At 40.0% G+C, this 18078-nt stretch overlaps 1 protein-coding gene across 1 annotated transcript in view; it reads left to right on the top strand.

Annotated features, from left to right (window-relative positions):
• The first annotated feature begins 640 nt into the window (after positions 1 to 640).
• Positions 641 to 18078, top strand: part of bcar1 (BCAR1 scaffold protein, Cas family member) — a 66937-nt gene continuing 49499 nt past the window's right edge. The window contains exon 1 of the mRNA XM_079466149.1: positions 641 to 1096. Within this exon, the coding sequence (XP_079322275.1) occupies positions 1085 to 1096 (12 nt within the window). The 5' untranslated portion in view covers positions 641 to 1084. The remainder of the gene's footprint in view (positions 1097 to 18078) is intronic.

Raw genomic sequence — 18078 nt, 5'->3', positions numbered from 1 at the left:
TGCTACATTTTACGTGTGATGTGGTCAGTAAAATATTAGAAGATATTTCCATTTCTTCAAGCTTTTTCCAATCTCGTGTATAGTTAATGCTACAGGATGCCAAAAAATATCAGTACAACAACTTTGAATAACCTTTATAATCTAAGGCAGTTATTCCCAGTCAGAGGGTATTTGGAAAGATGTACCTAAATCAATAAAACAACAATAGATAGGGTATGCAGATTTAACCCAGGACAGTAGTGTCAAAAACAGGTTTAATTCATTTGTGTGATAGCAGTTTGGCAGCTTCCAGAGAAGTTACGCTATGTTCAAAGTAAAGGAACTATTATTTATTTTTTTACTTAATTGATGTATTTTTTATTTAGTCACCACCATTGGCATGGACTATACTCACAGTGGTCATGTATGCATTTCTGTATATTGTTCGTTATCGTTTAAGAGAAATGAAAATTGTTATACAGTTGCAGGACTGGAAACGATACTTGAAGAAATAGATAAATGGGGAAGTAGCACGCAACAGGCAAGCGCAAATATGCTGTAAATAGCTTATGAGTACATGGTGAATAATATTAGACGTGCCCTGTTTTCAACACACAGCTAACGGGAGACTATCCCTTTAAATGGAACTGATGATTCCATCAGAGAGAGAGAGAGAGAGAGAGAGAGAGAGAGAGAGTGAGAGCGTTGTTTCGCTGTGCTATGAAGTATCAACGTTCACCATCGCAATACAGACAAACGGAAGGCAGGTCGTTCTCCTCCACGGGAAGAAGCGCGTGAAGAAGTGCATTAAAACGAGCCCTGCAGCTTAATGAAGGCTAACGTCAGATCCCCGGCAAAGGCGGACTAAAACCGGGCTCTTTAAACCCATTGCGCAACGTTTCCTGACCGCACGCATCAGAAACATTTACATCAAACTTCTCACCAGACCGAGACCTCACTATAGACATCATGGAATAGAGGGACGTCGAGAGAAGACAGACTACAGAAATCGATGTTTTCTGCTGAAAAACGGTAGAGCGAAAGAAACGGGTCCGTATAAAAACCAGCATCAATCTCTGTAGTGGAGTGAAAGCACGAGCTGAACATGTCTGTACCGGTAAGTTAGCACTACTGATTTGATAAACCGCGGTGTCTAAAAGTTAACTGTTTGCCATAAATGCAATGTTTTGGTGAACAAATGTTGGATAATAACTAGTCTTAGTCGTGTGTGTGTTGTTTGCGTTAACAACTAACACTTTAAGCACACCGTGGTTTTATAGTAAACGTCTATCACGTTTTGGCGGATTGATTTGTATTTGTAATGCTAGTTTTACTACAAACGTCGTTGTTAAACTGCACGGTGTTGCTAAAATGAGGGATGGTTAATTTGTGGTTACCATGGTTTTACTACAAACACCCTAGTTACAGTAATTGTAGTCTGTCAAACGGAATTACGGCATATTATGGTGTTATTTGTTATAAAATACCGCTAGCTACTCCAGTATTAGTATTCTTATGGTATATTTTGTATTATTTAATGCAAACTCGGACATGTGTCTCAAAACCTATACTAACCTGTCAGCGGCATTTGGGCATCGTATGGGCGTTCCCGTGGTGCCCGAAATTCTGCGCGCGACATCAGAGCCCAAAAAGGCTGTCAGCGTGTTAGTCTCACTGGGTCTTGAAACGGCCCTGAAGTCTAGTTCATGAACCCAAGTTGAAGATTGTGAGCTGTTTAGCACCCGAAAATAAGGCCACGGAATATGAGGCTTCAGAATTTTATAATTGAATCCAGCTGATGAGGTGCAGTTAGGGTGAAAGAATAATGTAAACGTTTTTAAATGGGTTATCTTATCTTAATGGCATCCCCAGGCAAGATTCGTTTTGATACCATCTACCTGTTTCTTCCGAAAGCAGCTCTACTCAGAGCTGAGTCTCAACCTGTGAGACCTGCTGCTTCTGACATCTCATTTCAACACTCTGTAACAAGATTTAACGTTTTGTTCTCGCTGGCTGAAATTAGGTGGAAAAAATCTGTGTTTTTCAAAACAGGGCTGTGGAGGTAGATGATGACGCTCACAGACAACATAGCTTATCCTTGTGGGAGGAATGAGGTTAATTTGCATGTCTTGGCAGTTTGCCCATTGAATTCCCTATTGCAATTTGAGAGTTGATATTTTAATGAAGTATGCGAAATTATATCACATTTGATCTTAAATTTTGTTTATGAAAAACAATTTTAGAATGTCGATTTCTGTGATGTCTATGTTGAACTCTTTGGATACGGTAACACTCAGACAAAGATTTGCATTAGTTCAGCTTTTACGTCTCACACCATTTTCAACAAACAGAAGCCAGATTGCTATGTTCCTGCCTGGGGCGATCAAGCTTGTTCACGACAGCTGTTTTGCCAAGCAGATGAGAATCTGGTTCGCTCCTCTCGTTCATCTCCATGCAACTGGTATGATTCAGTTTACCTGAGATCAACAGATGTCACCTTGGAAGCAAAAGCTAACAAGTCCAATAGTAATCTAGTCCATTGTCCCATCTGCAGCCTGTTTCCATCATGCACACTTAGTAGGTAACCTGCATAGACAACAGAATTGGGTCCCACTTTGCTTTATTTATCATTCCATTCTATTAATAACTTAAAGTGGATATGAATCAAAACTGACCCCATTCATTTTCTTATTGTATGTCTCGTTCTTATTGAACGATGTTCTTTAATGAATCTTTAATGTAATAAATGAAATAATCTGTAAAAATTGTGCTTTATCATTTTTCCTCCCTCATTGATGACATTTTAAGCTTTCCGGTATGTCTCCATGCATCCTGATATCAAAGCCAACTTGTTTTAGTTTTTAGAAAAAGTCCCTCTGTTTGGTCTTTCTCTATTAATTATCCTAAAATTTTCTCCAATAATTGTTTTTTGTGATGTGTTTTTTGCAAGCAAACCATTGCCATGAACAGAATACTATCATATCATATTGATACCCACTTTGGAAGCGTTTACCACCTGCCAGTCACCTGAAATGCATTTAAACAGCTTTTCAACAAATCTTCAGCCTCTGATCTTATTTCTGTCTGGATGTGCCTGGAAGATCTCCATATATATATATATATATATATATATATATATATATATATATATATATATATATATATATATATATATATATATATATATATATATATATATATATATATATATATATGTACATGAATTCAGAATGCCGGTACGGATGCATGCATACATCCTTCAATACATAAATTCATAAGTTCTACACATGCTCAGCCTCATACATATTGATGGCTTGTAATGTTTAGCTGTCAATGTAATTTTTCCCGGCTTTAGATCTTTATCGCGTCCCCTGGATGGCTCCCAGAGAGCTTTCCCCACCGCTGTCCTTCTGTCTCTGCACTGTTCCACCGCAAGAGGTTCCACCGGACCCCGGTGGGGAACGAGTTCGCGGGTCGTTGCTAGATAACTCTCAGATGCCTGACATTTGGTGCTTGTCATAGATGATACTTCACATACATATTAATACTGTTGGCTGAGGTGAGCCTGTGCATTTCAATCATCCGATACAGACTTTTAGCTATTTGTGTGGGTTGCCCTGGCAACTAGAGGCGACCAGACTGCCACGTCTCCCACTTGATGAGTTTCATTGGCAGAGGAACTCGTAGGAAACAGACAGAGCTCGCTGATGATATTGTGTAATGCTTCACATACCTTGCATTGGCAAACACGGGTTCGAAAAAAGAAATGCTGGTATCACTGGACTTTTGCTGGCGTAGTTAATAAACATTTATTTATTATACGCAGCTACACACCGAATGTTTTTAACTTGGTAATACCTATCGTGAAGATGCATCTTTATGCATTTTTGTTATTAGGGGTGACTGTTACTTGCTTACAAACACACACCGGAGGCATCTTAATCCAGCAACCACCTGACATTCTCATTTGCTTATCGCTGAGAGTTTACATATTTATGCATAAACAGCTGCAGGTGTATGTATCATGAATGGCAATGTAGATAATAATGTAAGTATCGCCTCAGGAGTCTTTTGACAAGTAACTTTTAATATTTTTATATATCTTAAAGAGTTCACCCAAAATAACCCTCAGCCTATATAGGACTCTGTTCTGTGGAACACTAATGCATTTCTTTTGAGATTTCTTTTCTATCCATACAGTGGAAGTCAATGGGAGCCAATGTTGTATGCTTGCCAATGTTCTTCACAATATCTTTTGTGTTCTGCAAAAGAAAGTCATATGTTTGGAATGACATGAGGTTGTATAAATGACACATTTGAACAATTTCTGCTGTCACTTTCAGTTTATGTGTCATTTCCATAGGGCATTGAGAGATTTGTGACAAGGATCAGATCCTTGAAACATCAGAGATTGCAGACTAAGGGGCTGTGTCCACCGAGGCGTTTTTACGCGGCTAAAAACATCAGGAGCACGACTGAAAATGCCCGCTGGACGTGCAACGTTCTGCCCAAAGTTGAGAATTTTACAACTCTGGGCTGATCGTGAGAAAAACGTATAGTACCAGCGCTGAGCGCAGGAAAAAACATCAACTGATGGCTTTTTTAAAAAGTGTGGCGTTTTCGTTAAAAACAATTGAAAAACACGTCGGCCACACGTAAATGCTTCGGTGGACACAGCCCCTAACACGTGGGTTCTCTGGGAAGGAACCCATGACCCTGGTGTTGCTCATGTAGTGTCTTACTAGTTGAAAAATGTAACGCATTGTGAGTTTGGACACGGCTCACATTCTTGTTCTGATCTATATCAATCGCCAGATGCCACTGTGTTTGTAAATTGGTATGTGCACGTATATAGTCATGTGACGGCGTGAGAGAGGGGTGCAGAGGGGTGAAGGAAAATCTCTAGTAGTGTGGGAAAAGAATGCATCGTGTGGAATTTGCGGTTTTGTGCGCTGTGAAAATGTGCAAGTCTGTGCGAGCAAACAAGCAGATTTCTCAGATAAAATGCTCATTTTATCTGAATACAACTTGACACAATGCCAGCTTCTTCTGAGTTTCATCTCTTGATCGGTTGCACTCGGTTCTTCAGCTCTTGTTACGTGAAGGTTCACGAGCTTCCTTAAGTTTTTTTCTTTATATCCACTGTAGTGATCAGACAGACGTTTTTGGCCAGTTTTCGATCTGTCTTGCATCCTGCCAAAGCATTGCGTTTTTACGCCAGCATTCCATCTATTGGGTTCACTAGCTGCAACAAGGTTGCCAGATCTGCATAACAAAATCAGCCCAAAGACCAAGCAAAATGTGCACCACGACCCCAGCCTAAATACCAAAACTCAAACCATGCCATCCTAATTTATATTTTCCGGGGCACAGTTACGCATTTTATATAATTTCGTATTCACTGTATAGTAGTATTCATAAACACATTCTGTTTTCATTAATACAATCATTTTAAAATGACCGTTTATGAACAAAACCCTTCCACCTTTAACCTGAGGAATAAGAAACAACACTCAGCTACAGTTTAAAAATGGAGGACTTGGCAATAATGCTTATGCAAACACAACAAATAAAGGCTTTGGTCAGGATTACCCTTTTAAAATGTGTTACTTTGTTCATTTCTTCTTATGCGTATCTTGTGAAGCGGAGCACTTTAGTGTTATTCTTGCATCAGTAGGGGACAAACTCCTAGTGAAATTCAAGTAGGCCCCATCTGATTTTAAAAGCTAGTGTCGTTTTACTCACCCTGCCGTTGTCTGCATTGAGGACTCTCATCCCCCCATCCCCACCTCATCCTCATGGGACCTGTGAGAGTCGGGTAAACACATCCACTGTAAACAAGTTACAAACCCCCCCCCACTTGACCCCAGTGTGTTACGTATTTAATCTGTAACATTTTTTTTTCTTGGTGTCAGATCAGTATAGCAGGTCTGTCCTGTGTGCCCCTAACTAGTGTTCCCTAATGTTGCTGTTTAACTCTGGTCTATGTGGCTCGGCTAAACTGTTGCTAATGAAACAATGGCTTTTTCACCATATGATGATGTGAACTCTGCGTAACCTGCTCTTTTGTTTTATAGCTCTGTAAATCTCCGCCGTCAGCATTGGAAAGGTAGGGAGGAATATGCGCATATGTCTGCGGATGGAGATTATGTGGATGTGTAAAACGTTGCATATCTTGTTTTCATATTTTGCAAGTGATTGTGTTTGGAGATGGAGAGAAATGATGTTTTGTGCATATGTGATGGCCGCTTAAATCGGATGTGGATCCACATAATAATGCAGCTGTGTGAGTGAAAGGGAGATAAAGAGAGAGAGAGAGCGAATGAGTTAGTTCAATGTGTGCAATGCATCTGTGGTTTTGCCATTGCTTGTGCCAAATCTTCCCATCGCATTGATTGTAAATCAGCTGTCTGATGTGGATGTATTTATGGTGCTTCATCAATGACACATGGTCATCTCATGATTGGGTTGGTTGGGGTGAAGGGAAGGCAACTGTACTTGAGTAAACCTGACAGAGACAGTCAGCTATTAACCTATCCCAGTCTTATACAGCTAATACAGTCCAGATCAGCCAAACCCTGCCCAGCCCTAGTATAGTCTCGGTCAACTCAGATAAACCCAACTAATTTAGTTTCGCTCAGTTATGCTAAGCCCACGCAGTCTGCATGCATTGGATTGATCGCCATCTGAAATGCAGAGTGGCTTGGCAGTGATGAGTGATGAAGTGAAAGGGTCAGACGAACAGGAGGAGCCTGGAGAGAGGGGGATGGTGGAGAAAAAGAGAAATCAGACTAGATTTACAAGATTCATTTGTGAAGAGCTCTATAGAAGCACAAAATCATATAAAAGAGGAGCGATAAGAGAAAGGCAGAATGTCAATGAGGAGGGAGGGAGTTAAGGACACAGAAATTGAGAAGAAACCATAAGTGGTCCAAGAAAAGATAACAGCAAGCACAGTGGGAGAGAAATTTGTGGTAGAGGAAAAAGAAAGTGATGCAAACGCTTGGGAAGGAATCCTGTATCTTCTCAGACCGTCTCTTTCACATTGACCATTTACACATCGGCCAAACTTCCTCCAGCCATGTGTGTATGTGTGTGTGTTAGGATGATTTAGTTGTTTGTCCTGTCCTCTTCGCAGGGCATGAGCATGACATCATCAGCGTTTTAATGAACCTCGTCGTCTGGATGCTCATTAAGGACGTGTTAAAGTGAAGCACCTTAATCAGCCGTGCGTGTGTCAATGTACGAGTGTGCACATGAAATATGATATTATATTTTGCACATGGGAACTCTCAATGCTAATGAGCATGCCTGAGTGAGTGCGTGGCATTGACGTGTGTGTGTGTGTGTGTGTGTGTGTGTGTGTGTCTTATTTGATGTGCATAAGCCGCAGTGCAGCAATATGAAGAGGCTGTAATCTTTGGTTGAAGTCCTGCTAATCCATGTGAAGGTTACCGCTGCCCTCCACGTTACATTTGCTAAATTAAAGTGGCAGTTTTTATAACGTACGCTTTGGAATTGCAGAACTCCATTTCATCATTGATGGATCAGACAGATTAATCAACTTCTTACTGTAATAACTAAATTGGAGGTTTCCGGGCACAATCCTGGGTCATCGGTCTTCGGTGGCATGCAAATGGATGTGCGGTGTTTGCTACCACACAGGGCTTGATGGTATTATAATCAGCTTCCCTCTGATAAACAGCAATGCATAATTAATGTAATTTATTTGACTCTGGGTTGAAATAGATTGGGGTGGGGGTTACCGTGCCCGTTTTGATTTTGCCTGACCTCCATCATCACCTCAGCACACATATGTGCACATTGTTGCCTGGTCTTCCTCAAGGAAGTATCTCATTGGAAGTCATCGCAGATGTGTTGCTGCTCCTCCTTTTGACCTTTCCAATGATGGGAAGTTGTGAGGTGTGATTGGGGATTTAGGGAGAGAGAAAGAGAGAGAGAGAGAGATAGAGAGATGGGAAATGAGGGATATCGAGTCATAAAGAGAGATGTTTTGAAGTGGGCGACAGCATTTCACACAGCTGCTATGATGTGACCTTTCAAAACAGACCATTGTCCCTCTCCTTCATCAATCCAGAGGGCTGGAGTGAAGCCGCATCAGAGACAGTGTGACGGTAAACCAGTGTTGCATCTCCCATTTTTCGCTAGAGCTGCGACCTTTATGCAGCTAGTTTGCTTTTTAATGCCAGTTACAGAATGGAATGCCGCTCGCTTAAGATAATGAAACTCTACGCTAAAAAGTCATTTATGGATATCAAAGAAGCTTGAAATGAAAGATCATTTGTTTTGAAAATTGGCTTTCGATCTCACCAGATTTCGTAGCTCTCTGTGTCAAAAAGTCGCCAGCATATCATTTTTTTGCTTTATCATTGTCATTGGTAATAACATTCCCACAGCAGTTCATTCACAAAGAAAGACACGCATAAAAATGATATTATTTTAGATCATTCACTTCCACCCCAATCTGTTATCTTTTTCATTAGGGGTGTCTGGTATTGCAATAACCTTGAAATCGCTGCTGTCCTTCGGAAACCTTGAATCTCAATATTTCTTGATTTTTGTTTTTTTGCCAAGTCATTATTGTTAGTCACACTAACAGTTTGTTACTGTGTTTTGCAAATATCTAACTAATAACAAGTTTTAAAAAGTGCTTGTCAACTTTGACAACTGAAAAAAAAAAATTGTAATAATTTTAGATACACACATTTTTATATAATGATAAATTATTTAAAATGTTGCCTTTAATGTTATCAATTAATATTATCTTTCATTTTATTTATTCTATTTACGATTATAAAAAACTTTTGGATATTGCGATAATCTTTTGTGAATTGTTTGGGCCACAATAACCGTGTAGTCTTGCTTATTTTTATACACATACGGTTTGTATATGCTGATCTTGTTCTTTAACATGGTCTTGTGTGTGTGTGTGTGTGTGTGTGTGTGTGTGTGTGTGTGTGTGTGTGTGTGTGTAAGTCTCAGTAGGGAGTAGCTATTAGACTGTTTATGTGGTATAGGAATATGTACCTCCTGTAGTCTACCCAGAATGCTGTATAACAATCTCAGCATGATCTCCGGAATGCTTCCAGACAGCAAAGGCAAACTCATCAGTAAACATTACAGTGCCACAGCTGGCTTTCTATGTAGCTGTAGCTGCTGGACATTCATATTAATACACAATATTGTCTGATCGAAAACCTTGCTGGATTTTCGTTTGCCTGCTATTAACAGCTTTTTCTTCTAGCAGGGAGGTGTTTGGTGCAAACGTTTAAATCCTGGTCTCTTGTGCTTCAAATTGTAAAATAATTTTTTTATATTGCATTTAACTCTTTGAGTTGGTTACTTAGGTGATGGGTAGTGTGGTCATGCTCTGTTGATCAAAGAAAGCTTCGGAACAGGTGGACGGTGGGTCTTGCTATGCACTGAAGCAGGGGAATTATGGGTTTCAAGTAGAGGCGTTTATCAAGGTCTTTAATTTATGTAGCAGGTAAAGGACCTGTGATCATCCATGTGGCTCGTGGGTCTGTGCTGGTTTGGGCACCAAATGAAAGTTACCAACCTTGCTGCCTTGTTCCGTACTGAAATTTTTTTTCCATCTGGGCTTCCTACCTGTGTTCTTTCTGGTGTTGTAATTTTGCTATAGATTACATTACATTTAGTCATTTAGCAGACGCTTTTATCCAAAGCGACTTACAAAGAGTTCAGGGAGCAATAAGCGATATGTCATAAAAGAGCAATAGTACAATAGGTGCTAATACAAAGTTACTAGTTTTAACGAAAGCTAGACCACTACCTATTTAGAGATAAGAGAGGGTTATTTTATATTCTTTTTGTCTGTCAAGTATTTACAGAAGAGAGATGGGTCGTTTTTTGAAGGTTGTGAGAGACATGGTAGACCGGAGCGCGGTAGGAAGAATGTTCCTCCAGGAAGGAGTTGTGAAGGAGAATGAGCGGCAATGCGATTTAATGCCCTCATGAGAAGGCATTACAAGCACCTTATTTGAAAACTCTGGGTCATGGACTTGGGCTAGTCATGTGGTTTGAAACTGTTGTGCACAATGTGCATTAGGGAGAGAATATGTGAGAGAGAATATTACATGTGTAGGTTTGATTGTTGATGGACAGGCGGACCAGTCTTTGGTGTTCATTGAGTCCGGGAGAAAGCTCCCGTTCGTGCCCTGCGCCCTGTGCCCTGTTGACTGGGCAGGTAATCTGCTCAACTGCCATGTGAATTAGGTTTGAACTGAGAGGGCAAGCAATTTACTGCTCATTCACAGACCGTTCCTCAGCTTATGAGAAAAAAGAGGGGGAAGGGCCCTGAGGGCGATAAAGAGGAAAATAATGGATTAGATAGAAATAGAGTAAAAGAGAGAGAATGAGATGAGAAAGGAGTTTAGAGAGGGAGAGAGAATGGTTTTGAGAAAGAATGGATTAATGGAAGGGATGTTGTGAAGTAGTATACTGTATGTGACAGAAAGCTTTGGGATCTGTATGTGTGAGATAGGGAAAGATTGTCAAAATGTGAATGATGCACCAAATAAATGGCATAAATGACAGCAGGTCATGGCTGAAGGGCCCTTGAGCAAGGCACCTTACCCCTGATTGCTCTGCAGTAATGTGCAACTGTATAAAACTACTTGTAAGTCGCTTTGGATAAAAGCGTCTGCCAAATGAATAAATGTCAAACCAGATTAGGCCTGTTTAAGATGTTTTCCCCCAACATGAATAACGCTTTGTTGATATAATGGTTGTACCACCTGTGTTTCAAGATTCCCAATGTTTTTCCAGTACTAAACTGCTCTTTGCCCTTTTGAGTGGAAAAAACACCTTTTAGTCATCAGCTGTTTATAATTTTGTATAATTTCCTCAAGATTTCCTCACAAACATAATCTCTGAGTATTGAACATCGTTTTTGCAAAGTAAGGATTAATAATGTTATCAGACGGTTCTTTGCCTGGATTTGTTTCAGAGCTCTTTCGCAGACTTTTGGACCGCCACACTGGAATGTGGGCTTCCTTTCCTCTCTTTCAGTTTCTCCCTCCATTCCTTTTCAGATCAGGTCCAGGAGCTCTGGGCCTCAGCCGTGCCTGGAAACTCCCAGCAGCCAAAATAAGTCTGAGCTGGACTGGTGTCATGTCAACATCTTCTGTGCTGCTAATATACACAGGCACCCCCACACTCCATCATTTCATTATTTCAAGAGCCCGTAATGCCACACTCTTCAGAGTTCAGGAGAGCTATTGTGTCATGGAACAGTTTCTCTTTCACATGTCGGCTTTCCAGCTTTTGTCCACTGATAATTTTTTACTTTTATGAGGAAAAGCTCTGTGACATTTGAGCTGCAATCATAATATTATTATGATTGTATCTTTACAGATATTACATTAATTTGTACGACTGTCATGGCTGGAAAGGAAAAGGAGAATGTTGCTTTGGCTACCATGACTAGCACCGCATTAAAAGGAAAAAATCTGGAAAATATTTAAGGGATACCTTGAGGAAAATGTTTACATTATTTGGGCTGAAGGCATTTTTGAAAAATACTTATCAGGGAGTAAAAACAAGATCAGTTAGCAAGGCTTGTCTCGACTATGACCTTGATTCTGATAGATAGAGATAGACAGATACATACACAGTTCTAATAGAGCATACACACAGATTGTGTTCTTGAAACACGTTCCATATAAATATCACCTTTGCCTCACAGAGACATTACAGAAATAAATACCCCATTTGTCCTTGAGGAATTGTGGTAGAGGAGTAGAGATATTTTTACTCTGTGCATGTGCTGGCAGAGTTACCTGAGCCTGGCATGTGTACACTTTCATAGTTAAACTCTGTCATGTGCCAGCCTGCATTTGTTTTTGGTTATCGTTTACCATAGATGGCCACATGTCTCTGCCCACCGTTCCAGAGTTTGGCTCGTGGCGCTGTGCCGTCATAAAGCTTTATAATTCACCGCATCTCTGTATCTGTAATGTGCTGGATATGGATGCTGTGTACTCGGATATTTGTATCAATATAATCGCACCGCAGAAAATATTGCTGTCAGATTGATTAGATACAGCGTCCAGCACCCTTACATTATATCTGAGAGATTTGTTCTAGTGTTTTAAATCATCTTCCTCAAGGAGAAAAGGGGAATTGAGAGCTTCACACCAAATGCAATTATACAACAGATTAACCATTCATTACTTTCACCTGATTTAATAGCAGGACTGGAAGATGGAGTCAAAAAATATATTTTTCAGACTCATCTTTTTAGGTCTCACCAGGAGATAAGTTTTTAAAGGAATATTCACCTTCAAAATGGAAATTCTGTCATTGTTTAGATGCCCTCTTGTCATTTCAAACCTGAATTACTTTCTTTCTTAACAACGGCCGTACCCATTGACTTTTGTGTCCATACATAAGACGACCAACAGTTTTGGTTAACCAACATTTTTCAAACTATCTTCTTCACACAGGTTGAAATATGACAACAGGGTGAGTAAAAAATGACAGAATTTTAGAGGTGAACTATTCCTTAACATCATTAAAAAAGTCATTATTCAGTCCAAGTTTCAATTTTTTTTGATTAAATAACATGTTAGTTTTCTAATAAAAGAAACTAACATGTTGCCACAATAAAACAATTCTTCATGTAACAAACGTCAAACATTTACCCCAAACTTTGTTAAAATGTAATAAAATACTGCATGGTTGAACAGAAGGAATGTTTGGCAGAAGTATTGAGAACCAAACTTGAATTTTTCACTAGCTTATAGGTCAGTATTGTGAAGTGGTAAACTTATCTTTGTCATCCTTGTGTGGAGTCTCAGTTTAGTATTTTTTACTATTGGCCCATTTTTCTCTTGTATTTGGCAAGCGGCCCATCCCACCAGCTGAACATGGCCTTTGAACTGTGTTTGCCGACTGATTGGTGTGTGTTCTAATGTGCGTTTGATGGCAGATTGATGTTGTGCTTTACGTGTGACTGATGTGTTTGTCAGTAAAGGTGCTTGGGCTTACGCACACACACTCTTGCCGTTGACACGCTGATGAATCTGAGGGTGGCATCAGCTGGGAAGAGGTATTGTTCTGGTGTGCCCTGCATGTTTCCTTTTCCATGTCGCTGAGCTCACCATTTTACACCCTGTCGTTTGTGTGTGTGTGTGATGAAATAAATGGATTGTAAATATTTATTGGGGATGGATGCAGCAGGAGGCCCAGGATCGCTGTATGTGTGTTGCAAACCTGTATATCTGTATAACCTGTATAAACTATATCTTTTAGTGTTACGTAATGTAATTTTGTTTTATGTGATATTCTTTTCTTTTGTTTTGCCCCCATCAAATTTGATCTAAAAAGATGAAATAATCAAATAATATCCAGATTTATTTGACAAAATCAACTAAATCTTGATTAACGTTTACTTAATTTGCAAACCATTTCTTTAATTGAATTGCTAGCAAAAGTAATTATATTGTGATGTACCGTAGGTCATACTGCCTATCCCTATGCGCACATCTTACTTCACATCAGTTTAACCCCTCATCATATAGAGTAGTGTCATGATCCTGCCTCTCCTTGTCTTGGTTTTCGAGTCTTGTGGCAGGATCATGTCAGTCCCATGTGTTTTGTGTGGAGAAAGAGCATTGTTTTGGTTTGAGAAGCCATGCTCTCTCTCCGGTGTCACGTCCTTTAGTCCCGCCCCCTTGTTTCCCCGGTTAGCGGTCCATTAGTGTTAATCTTGTCTCCAGCCCTGGTCCATCTTTCCCTTAGTGTTTCAGTCCCCTCACCTGCCTCGTGCAATCCTCCTGTTAGCTTTCCCTTAGTGTTTCATCCATGTCACCTGTGGCCACTCTCCCTGTGGCATCAGTCCTTGTTAGTGTTTCCCTTTATCAAGCCCCAGTTTCCCTCTGTCCCTTGTTGGTTCATTTTGCACACTTTGCACACTTACCCTTCCTAGTCTGTCTGGATTACCCGTGTTCCTGTTCCCTGTTCGTGAGTTTGAGGATTATAGTTTATTTGTTATTTTAAGGACTTTGTTTGTTTTGTCCCCCTTTTGGGAGGTTTTTCCTTTGCACCTTAGTCTTGTTTTGTTCTTGTTTTCCCCATCGAGGGTCTTTGTTTTAATAAAGGTTTTGTTATTTAGCAAACCGCTGCCTGCGCTTGGGTTCTGTCTATACACCATAACAGAGTAGTACAACCTTCTCATGACATCATTAGTGATCATGATTATTCTCATTAATCCAACCTCAATCGCAAAATGAACCTCGCATCTCAGCTCTCTGCTGGCTCGCAGAACACCTGCCCATCTACTGACTCCCTGTCCTGATGAAGGATTTTATCTCATTCTCAAGAAAGGAATCAGACAGACCTGAGACAGTTGCGCAGAACTTCGATTTTCTGGGACAGGGCCCACAGGGAAATCTTACTCTGCTGGATTACTGCAAAGGGGTCGCCCATCGCTCATCTGTTGACAAAGCAGAAAACAGCAGTGCAGAACAAACACAAATACTGGCATGATGACCTAGCCTGAGATACTCTGAGAATTGATCTTGCATTCTCTTATAGCTTTGGGGAAATTTTAACACAAGATGTGTGGCAGATATTTCTCCAGATTCCTTCTGGGTCAGCTTGTAGTTCTATGGTGGTTAGAGTGCTCCCTTAGAAGATAGGTGCCTATGTAGGGAGAGGTGACACAACTCTCACGTAAGGTCACGTAAGATTGATCACAAGTGAAAGGTGTGAACAGATGCTAAATCTTTTGTTGCAAAACAATGACTTTCAACATTGATTTATTCTGGGACAGGTCGTAGTACAAGAGATGTACTTTATACAAAGAGAGGTTGGTTTGTTTTTCTCCGATAGCAGCCGAAGTCTAAGGAATAAGGAACAAGACCTTATCATCTCGGCATCTCTCAGAAGTCCTACGAGGATTCAGCAGCAGTGCACTGGGCATGCTCACTCAACTCTGTGCTTTAGATCAGGAAATGCATCATTATTTTGTATAGACTGGCTGCTATTTTTTTTACAATTAATGGCCATCGGACAAATAAGACCTTGTTAAAAAGTCTTTAAAGTTAAATTTTACCCAGAATATTACTTTTAGTTTAACGCACCCCACATATTTATCTGCTCTAAAGTTTCTGATTTAGATCTCTAAGTGATGCCTGTTTAAATAATCAGACTTATGTAGATATTTTTGGTTTGAAAGTATGTACATTCACATTAAATGATTCAGTGCTCTGCACTCATAAATTATGAGAACTTTTTGTATTTTTAAAGTTGTGATGAACGGTAGTTTCTGAGCGTTGGCTCTCTACACCGCTCCCTGAGCCTTGAATATCCATCACATCGGGAAGGGATGTTGTGGTATTGCCCCCAGTAGAAATGCATTATTACGGAAGTCTGCTTTCCTAATGGTAAAACGTCAGGAGAGAGAGATTTTCTGCAAATGGCGAAATTATGCGCTTGTGTTTATGAACGTCTTTGTGGACGTGTTTGTGTGTGCCCTTTCTCAACCCTATCAATCCATTATACAAATGTAGGTCATTTTGGTGAGTTGTCCCATGTGCCATGACATGTTTTTTATGCTCTGCCCACTTTCCCCCTCAGAGCCAAATAAAAAAGAACATGTTAACACGTACCCATGCATCAAACAAGGTGACGGTTTCATGCATTGAGCTTTAGTTTCGACAGTTCTTTCTTGCATCTATTTCATGATTGCCCTTCATGGAAAGCAACGAGACTGAGATAGCAGCACGCGTGGAAGAGCTTTGACTGGGTTTCTTATGATTGTGGTCACACCGTCCAGACAGTTTTTCTACTTGAGTAGATTTGGGATAGAACGGAGCTATTGGGTCTCAACTGCCATTTTGCTCAGTGAAGCATGTCTTGCATATAGATTTGAGATTATAGGGTGAAATTTACCAGGATGTTTGAGAACACTCTGTGGTCCCAGAAAAGTTATTAGTTCTTTAAAGCAGGTGCTGTGTGTAATTATTTGTAGGATCTGTTGACAGAAATGCAAAATAATATACATTACTATGTGTTCAGAGGTGTATAAAGACCTTACATAACGAAGCTTTATGTTTTTATTACCTTAAAATTAGCAATTTCTATCTACATAAACTGTAAGAAATTCGCCATGTTGTTTCTACAGTAGCCCCAAACGGACAAACTGCTCTACAGAGTGTGTTTCATAAATATGTTATCTTTTTTGGTAAAGAAGTGAAAACGTGCTAGATGTGGCAAAGTCTCCACATTTCTCCATTAAGAATAACCTGTAAATCACCTTGGGTCAGTTTCTTAAGTTTGTTTGCAGTCAAATGAAGTTGATACATTTGAAGCACCCAGATAGAGGCCTTTTTGCCTTAAAGGGGTGGTCCAATGGTTTGTCATGTATTCTTACTTCTTTACAGTGTAAACGTGCTGTCTTCTCATGCTTAACATTGTCAACTTGTCAAAAAAAGATTTGGACGTATTACATCTGTGCAGGATACACTCCCCCAGTGTTCGTACAGGTTTAGGAAAGTTTTTTTCAAACATTAAAAATCGTTACGTAATAACTTGTCTTAGTCCTTATTGGACAATTCTCCTGGAAAAACATAGAGCACGCACACAAATCAACCATGGAGAGCTGGAGAAGGAGCATGCTCACAAGTCACTTTTTTGTGTGCAGGAGAGAGAGAGCACTATGTTCGCGAAGTTAAGCTGTGTTGTTTGTTTGCTACATTTGGTTGATCAATGTTAGATAAACGGGGGATATAACGCTGGATTTGGAAATCGTTTGAAACTGATAGATGGAGCGGCGGTCCCAGCGCTAAAATATTCTTGACATGAACCGCATGCAGTAAGTGAAACTGATATCTGTGTTTTCTTGGCAATGTGTGCGCACGTGCTTTAATTCTGCACCTCCTCCACCCTCACGCGTCACATGTTTTTAAAATAATCGTACTGCTGTATATGTCTTTTATAAATGTGATCAAACTAAAGAATGTTTTATATTTGAAGGGTGCAATACTATTCTGTAAATACTCAAGATTAACATGAAATATACAGAAACAGTCTTAGTTTTAAATATCTAGTGGTCAAACCGTCTGTCTCTCTCCGCCCCCTTTGTTTTTTTTCTCTTGTCCACTCAAGTGTCCTCATCTGTCCATCACACCAGCAAAATCAAGTTGTTGTTTATAGGATGAGTGGTCTGCCCGGAGGTCTGTTACTCACACCAGAGCGCAAAACACATTTCTTGTCTATGTTATGTTGTTTTATTGTCCTTGACTGCAATTCTACTGTAGGGAACACTAGTGGCAATTTTTTGTTAGTATTATTTATCCTCCTGAATGCAGAAGAGCAAGTATATCACGAACATCTGTTATAAAGATTTCTACAAAACAAACAACCTGACACTGACTACAATGTGTGCATTATAAAGCGATATATACTAAACTTGTGCTGAGCAACAAAGAGTGACACTCGGCAGGTCAGAACAAGCAAAATGTCAAAGAAACTTGGCTGTAGGCAGTACATTCCTGGAGTTAATCTTTATTCTTGTTTTGCAGTGCCTGGTTTGTGCTGTCTTTTCTAGTTTGATTCTCAGTAAGGTAGGCGGTCACCGGATATGAATGGAAGTGTGTTTATGTTTGTGTGAAATTGACAGGAACATTGAGGCCATTGAGGAAGCCCAGTTCAGGAAATCCTGCCATGGAAACGTCTGAGCTTACGGCACCCAGTGACGGCTGCGTTCACAATAGCAGATAAAATATCTTCATTACTATAACATAAATTTGACAAGTTGATCGTACGTGAGAAAGCTCATAATAATTAATCAATAATTTGTTCTTGAACTGGAAGTTACGTTAGGTGAACATCTCGCTTGCCTGAGTGAGTATCTTGTATACTTGCAAGGCATGTTTTCAAAGTAGCTGTACCCCACTGCTGGTTGTGTGTAAGTGATGAATGTTATCGCTCAAGGGGGATGGAGTTCAGCCTTTCAGCGTGACAAGACTGACTGATAGAAGTCTGGACATGGTGAATAGAATCTTAATGAAATTCTGTCCCTCGAGTCTCAGTGTTTGCTCCACACTCGTT

The sequence above is a fragment of the Barbatula barbatula genome (genome assembly GCF_947034865.1).
Source record: "Barbatula barbatula genome assembly, chromosome: 10".
NCBI classification, from domain to species: Eukaryota; Metazoa; Chordata; class Actinopteri; order Cypriniformes; family Nemacheilidae; genus Barbatula; species Barbatula barbatula.
Note: the sequence above shows the minus strand (reverse complement) of the source record. Positions and strands in the feature narration are given on the sequence as shown.